This window comes from Mandrillus leucophaeus, unplaced genomic scaffold (assembly GCF_000951045.1).
Source record: "Mandrillus leucophaeus isolate KB7577 unplaced genomic scaffold, Mleu.le_1.0 Scaffold651, whole genome shotgun sequence".
NCBI classification, from domain to species: domain Eukaryota; kingdom Metazoa; phylum Chordata; class Mammalia; order Primates; family Cercopithecidae; genus Mandrillus; species Mandrillus leucophaeus.
The window spans coordinates 394,662-403,281 of NW_012107042.1; the positions used below are offsets into that span (position 1 = coordinate 394,662).

An 8,620-nucleotide genomic window follows, 5' to 3' on the forward strand; every position below is an offset into this window, starting at 1 on the left:
AGTTGAGAGAGAAACGGAAATTCCTATGAGGTGCTAAAGCCATCCCTTGGGATACGCCAAATAAGCCATTACATACTGGCCCGCTTTTTATGTTGGATGAGATATCACAGGGCCCGGAAATGGGTGTGACTACTGACTTCTTGAAACTACAGCTTTCTCCCTTGAGTACTGGAGGTGGCCTTTCTGCCCAAACAATGAGGTTTAAGTCAAATACAAAAGCAGCTGGGTCAGGTGACATCACATCTTCTGATTCCAAGGTTGAAACAATTTCGAGGAGCTGGCAGGGCCAGAATTCAAAGGACACAAGGTTCTAGTCCTTGAAGACTACCACTCTTACTGTTTGAGATGTTTATTTCTTGGTTTTAGGGTTAAACCCCAGCTCCACGTTTACTCCGGAAGTGTCTCCCCTCACCCTGGGAGGAAGCTTGCTGCCATTTTTGGTTCTCTTCCTCTGCCAGCAGATCTGCGTGAGACGTGTTTCTTCAATCTTTCCCATTTGTGAGACAAATCGCCATTAAAGTCTCAACAAATACAACTGTCCCTTGTAGAGGAACCAAGCCTAAGAGCGCTGCTCCTCTGCCCTGGCTCTGGCTGGTCGGAGTACTAGCAGTTCTTGGATTTCCGCTCTTTTCTGGCCCTGGAGGCCATGAGGCTGAAGAAGAGCCCGGGAGCCAGAGTTCGAAGATAAATGGCCAAGGAAGGCCGTAGGTCAGCCAGGATCACATCTTTCTTCTTCTTCCCCACAGCAGCAAGAACATCGTGGGCCACCTCCACGGGGCTTCGGCCCTGGGCTGTGGTGGTGTCCATAACTAAAATAAATAAAACAGAAGAAACACATGAACTAACTTGGAAGCAGAGGTCCCTCTTGAGGAGTGGAGCTGATGTGAGCCGTCAGGTCAGCCTGCTGCCTTTCCCACCACGAAGCTCTTCCCAGGGCCAGGAAGCCGGTGGTGTGCCACCACCCCTGAGGGATTCCATGCTCCCAGGAAAGGAGGAACCATTTTGCAGCTGGATGTGGGTCAGTGGGGGAAGCGAGAGCGGGGTGGGATGTGGAAACAAGGTAGACTGAGGATCCCAGCTAGGGTTTGGAACCAAAGTGAGTCTGTCTGCCTGGTGGTCCACAGCAAAGGCACAGAGTGAGCCCCTCCCACTGCATCTGAAAAGCAGCTTCCTGACCTGGGAAACGTGTGCCTGTTAGAACAACTGAAGACTAAGGGATGTTGTGCCACCTCATTTGTCTTGGGTAGCCTGGCTTCAGGGTGGCCAGACAGGTGGCTGGGGACTACTGACGCCCACAGGCACAAGCTCACTGAGTCAGGAGCAGACACATGTCCCTGTTCTCGATGTCAAGTACTAACTGGATGAGAAACAGGAAGAAATCCTTAGTTTGTTTTAGGTGTTAGAAGGGACAGCTGGAAGAGATTAGAAGGAGGTGTTAGGTTAACAGCAACTGATGTTCCTTCTACCCTAGTAATTTGACAATTTTGCCAGCAAAGTAGGACCAGCTGGCAGGCACACAGGAGCGGCCACTAGCACAGACCATGTGAAACCACTTTTTTTTTTTTTTTTTTTTTTTTTTTTTGAGACAGGGTTTCGCTCTGTTGCCCAGGCTGGAGTGCAGTGGCACAATCATGGCTTACTGCAGCCTCGACCTCCTGGACTCGAGCAATCCTCCTGCCTGACTCAGCCTCCTGAGTAGCTGGACTACAGGCGGTGCCACCATGGTTGGCTAATTTTCATATTTTTTGTGGAGGCAAGGTCTTGCACTATTGCCCAGACTGGTCTCAAACTCCTAGGCTGAAGTGATCCTCCTGACTTGACCTCCCAAAGTGTTGAGATTACAGGTGTGGGCCACAGTGCCTAGCCATATGAAACCACTATTAAGTTGTCCAGCTTGCCTGAGCTCCCTCACCAATGTCTGTTCTCATTGTGTTTTTGTTAATGCAGAAAAGTAGGAAGTTTTGGATTACAGCTTATTTTGAAATGCCACAGAGAGAATTTTTTCAGTGGCGTCTTCTAGGTTTAAACAGGTGTAAAGCTGTATGAAGCCCCATGCCTGTGTATAGTGTCTACTGTGGGAAAAGAGGACTCGCTGTGTGAGCGCAGCTCTGCCAGGACATGGGCAGTCTTGGTTCAGGCCTGGCTGGGCTGGGTGCAGGACCATGAGGCCCCTGGCAGACATCACAGCACAAACCCCAAGAGATCACTTCAGGGAGGAGGACATGGCAGGACAGCACTGGAGGGGTGAGCAGGCCCTGTTCCAAGCAAGGGGAGGCAGCCCCAGCTCCAAGGGCTCCAGTGATCACGGGCACACTGGTCTCTGCTTGGCCTGAGACTGCATGCTGGGGCCGGCTGCTCTGCCCGCGAGTGGTGACTGCAGGTCAGCTCTGCACTGTCTCCAAATGAGACAAGATGAAGGTGCTGAGACTGCTGCACTCGGCCTCACCCTGAAGACTGGCCCGGAATCAGTCATTTCTCAAGCCTACGGGACAGAGACAGACCATCAAACACCCTACACTTGCCATGAGGTCAGTTCACTCAATCCCGATGCTGATAATACTCCGTGGACTCGGGATCTGCGAACGGGTTAGTTGGGAGTCTGGTGGCATCCCAGCTTGGCAACTTCCTTTTAGCCCTTGAGTCCTGCCCACAGAGGTCCTGTTCTGAACGCTGCAGTGGTGGCGTTCACACTAAGGGTAGGCCATGGTGGGGTAAACGAAGATTATTCAATAGTCCATATCTAGTACCAACACCTCAGTTTTTTCACTTTAGAAGTTCTATTCCAAATGAAAATGACCAAAGAATCCCTGATGTAAGAACCGCATGTCTCACTGTGGCTGACCGACAGATTTTCATAGGAGAAAAGAGAAACCGGGCCTCACCTCCGTACCTAGATCCATCCGCGGTGATGGCATTGACAGAGAGGTTGGTGTGGATGTAGCCGGGGCTGATGACGGTCACCTCAATTTCATACTGTTCCATCTCGGCGCGCAGACAGTCAAAGAAAGCCTGGGTTGCATGTTTGGAGGCTGCGTCTACACGTGTGGACGGAGAGGCAGGGGAGTGAGTGCGCCGGGGTGGGCATGGCCTGGTACCCAACTATTCACCACCATTCACGCTCTCTGTTCTCAAAACCTGGTTTTACTTGTGATCAGTCTTGCTATGTTGCCTAGGCTGGACTCCAACTCCTGAGCTCATGTGATCCTCCCGCCTCAGCTGGGACTGCAGCTTTAAAACCTGGTTTTATAATTTAAGATTACAGTATTATAACAATGTTCATTTCCTGACTTTGAGAAGTGTACTGTGCCCTTGTTCTTAGGAAACACACTGAAATAGGAGTAAACGAGCATCATGTCTCCAGTTTCCTTTCAAATGGTTCAGGAAAAAAATTATAAGCTATATATACATATAGTTTTATATATATTATAAATGGTATATATGCATATACACAGGGAATATGATAAAGGAAATAAGGTAAAAAGGTTATTAGGGAATCTGCATGAAGCATGCATGGGAGTGATTTGTGCTGTTCCTGCAACTTTAAGTCTGAAGTTATTCCAAGTTAAAAGTTAAAAAAAAAAAAAAACTGAATGCCTACTGGGTAAAACATTCAAATGATATATAAAAGGACAGAAAGTAAAAAAAAAAAAAAAAAAAATCCTCCTGTCTTCCAAATTCCATTCCTAGAGATAATCAGTGCTAACAGTTTCCCAGGATTTTTGTTTAATTCTGTTTTGCGTTTTTAGAGAAGACATCTTCTCTGTCACCCAGGCTGGAGAAGAGCTATGATCATAGGATTATAGCTCTTTGCAGCCTCGACCTCCTGGCCTCAAGCAATCCTCCCACCTCACCCTCCCAGAGCGATGGGATTATAGGAGTAAGCAGCCATGCCCAGTGATTTATTTCTTTAATGTATCCTACGTATAGCCATGTGATTTTACACATTTTCCATAAAATATATATATACATCTTTTAATACAGAAATGAACTCTTACCTATTCTACTGTTCCTGCAAGTAGCTTTCTTCACCTGGTGGCAGGCCGGACAGCTCCCATGCTGGCCCCGCAGACCTGCCATGTAGCTCTGGCTGCCTAGTCCTCCCCAGTGAGTTACCAGGTGACAGAACTGGCCCCATCAGTGGGCCTTCATGGGTGTAAAAAATTCAGGCCTGCCTTCTTATGTATCTCATTTTGACAAATATCCAGGCAGTGGCTTTGCATCTAGAAGAGCTACAGAGCTTACTCCACCTGCAAGACATAGCTGCGTCTGCCCTCGAGCAAGGGCTTCACAACCCAGTAAAAGGTGCTCTGAATGGGAACACAGTGACCCTATAATGACATTCCTGGGAAACATACCAGCGTCTCCACAGTAAATCGGTTTCCTCCAATTCAGAATTGTAAATGTTTTAGCCTTAGGAAAGAAGGGGCATCCGTCAGCTAAGGAAACAGGAAGGGAGAAAGCAAGGAAGTGTCGCAGCAAGTCACATGAGGCAGTTCAGTAGCGTCTGAGCTTGCTGCAGTGCCTTGCTGGGCCTGCTCCGTTGGTTTGGGGCACAGCTGCTGGGGGCTGGATGGGTTGGCTGTGGGTGGATGGAGAGGACTGCCCCTATCAGCCATGATTCCAAGAGTACAGCCCAGGCTTGGGGACAGGGAAGAGTGGGTTATCCTGTAAGTCCCCAAAATAGAAGGCTACACTCTGACAGCTGGTTCTCCCCAGAGCTCTCAGGCTGTGAGTTCTCAGCCAGGCTGTGCTGACCTCGCCACTGTCCACATCACTTACCCTGCCAGTGTGCGGCCCAGTACTAAGCACACTGCGTGGGTCACGTGACTTGGTCTTCACTGTAGCCGCGTGAGAGAGAGAATGCCCTTCTCCCCATTTTATAGGTGAGAAGGCTGCTACTTATCTGGGTTAACCAACTTGCCCAAGAGGCACTCCATATTCAGCCTGGTCATTATAAAGCTGAATATGGAGACCAATCATTGTACGCCTTACTGCAGTCAGCAGGCCAAACAGACAACAAAAATCAGTGGTATTATTATAAATCAAAGTAAAACTTGAAAATAATTTAGTATAAAGAACTCCAGCTGGGCGCAGTGGCTCACGCCTGTAATCCCAGCACTTTGGGAGGCTGAGGTGGGCGGATCACTTGAGGTCAGGAGTTTGAGATCAGCCTGGCCAACACGTGAAACCTTGTCTCTACCAATAATACAAAAGCTAGCCAGGTGTGGTGGCACGTGCCTGTAATCCCAGCTACTCAGGAGGCTGAGGCAGGAGAATCACTTGAACCCGGGAGGCGGAGGTTGCAGTGAGCCGAGATTGCACCACTGCATTCCAGCCTGGGCAACAAGAGTGAAACTCTGTCTCAAAAACAAAACAAAACAAAACAAAACAAACAAACCCTTTACCCTGATTTACCCATTCTTAACATTTTAACTCGTTTGCTTTATTAGTTATGATTCTATATATACTGTTTTTTTTCCTGCACCATTTGAGAAGCCTTAGATGGTGTCCTATCCAAAGTTGAAAGAGAATATTAATAAACAGGGAAAGCATGTATGTACAAGCATGTATGATGATTGTAAATCTCACTAATATGTAAGGAAACAGGATCAGAATAGTTAAGTAATGTGTCCAAGAAAATACAACCAGAAATTTCTGGTTGTATACCAGAGCCAAAAGGTACAGCTGGGATCCAGATCTTGGAAGAAAGAATAAATTATGTTACACTCCCAGTTCACAGGTGGCCACATAGTGTCATGGACCTGGATGTTTGTGGCTGCCCTTGCAAAGTGCTGCAGCAGCTCAGATTTCCCTGCCTTTGCTGACCAGGCTGTGGCTGGGTCTAGCCTTTGGGTGGCTGAGAGGAGATAAGGCAGTATTTCCTTTCAGGAGGTGATGCAAAGAAAGGACAGTTTGTGAAATTACCTTACAACCCTTTTTATTGAAACCCTCCCATTGAGTGCCCCAAGATATAAATATTTGAGAATGTTCTACATAGCACACTGCTGCTAAGGGTCAAAGACCGGGGGAAAAAAAAATCCTCAAGTGTCCAGGAAAATGGCTAAATCAATTATGTCACATGCATTCAGTGGACTACTATATTGAAAGGATGAGGTAAATCCATACATGCTGAGGTAGAAAGATACATTGTTAAGTGGGATTAACAAGCTACAAAGCAGTATGAATAATGCCATCCCATTTTTGCATGTTTGAATTACATGTAAGAAAAATTGTGGAGGCATATGCCCCAAAGTGATGGCATGGTTATATCTGTGGGACAAGCTAATAATCGTAACAGTAGGAGTGGCTAGGACATGCCTAGTGCTTAGTGCCTGGCGCAGCTCCAAGCACTGTGCTCACAGCAGTCCTCTGGGCTAAGACTGAGGCTGTCTCCATTTCCACTTGAAGGCAGGGCACAGAGAAGTGGGGATACTTGCCCAAGGTCACACAGGGGACAAAAAGTAGGGTTGGGATTTGATCCCAGACATGTGGCTCTGGAGAACACATTCTAAAGTGCCTTTGCATTCTGGATAGTTTATTTCTACAGTGTCTACATTCTAGATAGTAAATGTGTTACTTTTCTAATCAGGAAAAAACCATAAAGCAGAGCATTTTGTGGGAGAGAGCAGTACTCACATGCTGATCGAAAAGGAATGCTGATCTTGCCCTGGATGCTGCTGATGGCGACAATGTGGCCTTGCCTCCTCTTGATCATGGAGGGCAGGAGTGCTGAGGACAGAGGCAGAGGCTTAGACGAGCACCCTGCTTCCAGTCATTGCATGTGATGCTGATGGAAGGCGACCGTGCTTTTGATATTTAGTCAGAGTAAGGGAGAACAGTGAAAACCCTTTAGGGTGGAGGACTATGTTGGAACTGCTAGCCTCCTATGCTCAGCAGAGTGCCAGCAGGCTGGCAGGAGAGAGGAGAGAGGCAAGGAAACAGGGATGGAGGTCACTGCAAATGGTTAGCTCAGTTCCCTTTTCCTGCTGGAGCCTCTCCCCTGGACTGAAATCCGTGGTGGGACATAAAAATATCCCCACCGTGTAGGGGTTTGCAGACACCATGAAAAAGACATGTAGGTAATGCTGCACAAATGTGGCCGTCACTAAAGAGAACACCTTGATTGGAAGCTATAAAGCAAATACCCAAACTGTGACAATAACACCTAACACCCACTCCAGGGCAATAGAGAGGATGGAGATAGGGAACGTTTAGCTGGAAAGGATCCGAGTGAAGTAAAAAGAATGCCAACATATCACTTATCACTGCTCTTTTCTCAAGACTGTTACCTTTCGTTAGAGCAACTGGGCCAAAGTAGTTTGTCTCCATGACCCTCTTGTCCACATCCACTGTGGTGTCCATGATGGTACCACGGTAGCTGATCCCAGCATTGTTGACAAGTATGTCCACATAGCCAAAGCACTGCAGGATCTCAGCTGCTGCTGCAACTACGGCCCCAGGGTCTGTGAGGTCGAAGGTCACCAAGTAAGGCTTGTGTGTCTGCACCTGGTCAAATACAACAGACACCAAATTCACTTTCTGAGTGGCAGGCCATCCGAGCTATGTATCCCACAGATCACTTAGGCTCAAAACAATAACATAACTTTATACTTTAAGGAAGTAGAAAAAGAATAGCAAACTAAACCCAAAACCAGCAGAGGAAGGAAATGTTATAGTAAAGATTAGAACAGAGACAAACAAACAGAATACAGAAAAACAATAAAAATCAATGAAACCAAAAGTTGGTTCTTTGAAAACATCAACGAAGTTGAGAAAGCATTAACTAGACTGACAAGGAAAAATCAGAAGACACAAATAACTAAAATCAGAAATGAAAGTGGGACCACCAACTTTACAGAAATGATAACAGATGATAAAAAAGATTATAAAGATTATGAAAAATGATATAAAAGAATATTATGAACAATTATTTGCCAACAAGTTAGAAAAACTAGAATAAATGGGTAAATTCCTTAAAAAACACAAATAACCTAAACTGACTCAAAAAGAAATAAAAAAATTTCAGGAGACTTATAACAGATAAAGAGATTGGATCAGCAATCAAAACCTCCCAACAAAGAAAAGTCCTGGACCAGATGGCTTCACTGGTGAATTCTGCCAAACATTTAAAGGAGAATTAACACCAGTTCTTCTCGTACTCTTCTAGAAAACTGAACAGGAGAAAACACTTCCTAATTCAGTCTGAGGCCAACATTACTTTGATACTAAAGCCAGATTAAAGATATCACAAGAAAATTATAGAGCAATATCTCTTATGAATATAGATGCAAAAATCTTCAACAAAATACCAGCAAATTGAATTTAACAGCATATTAAAAGGATTATTCACCACGACCAAGTGGGATTTATCCTAGGAATTCAACCAAGGTTGGTTCACCGTAAGAAAATCAATCATGGCCAGGTACAGTGGCTCATGCCTGTAATCCCCAGCACTTTGGGTGGCTGAGAAGGGAGGCTCACTTGAGCCCAGGAGTTTGAGGCCAGCCTGGGCAACATGGCAAGACCCTGTCTCTCTAAATTAAAAAAAAGAAAATTGGCCGGGGGCGGTGGCTCATGCCTATAATCCTAGCACTTTGGGAGGCCGAGGTGGGTGGATCAC

At 46.3% G+C, this 8,620-nt stretch overlaps 1 protein-coding gene across 3 annotated transcripts in view; it reads right to left on the reverse strand.

Moving 5' to 3' along the window:
- Nucleotides 1-333: 333 nt before the first annotated feature.
- Nucleotides 334-8,620, reverse strand: part of DHRS7B (dehydrogenase/reductase (SDR family) member 7B) — a 98,687-nt gene continuing 90,400 nt past the window's right edge. For 2 of the 3 annotated variants that reach the window (XM_012001181.1, XM_012001179.1), the window contains 4 exons: nt 7,290-7,506; nt 6,637-6,729; nt 2,883-3,035; nt 334-809 (listed from right to left, as the gene is read on the reverse strand). In XM_012001181.1, the coding sequence (XP_011856571.1) occupies nt 604-809; nt 2,883-3,035; nt 6,637-6,729; nt 7,290-7,506 (669 nt within the window). In that variant the 3' untranslated portion in view covers nt 334-603. The remainder of the gene's footprint in view (nt 810-2,882; nt 3,036-6,636; nt 6,730-7,289; nt 7,507-8,620) is intronic. The other variant, XM_012001180.1, reaches the window with a different exon arrangement.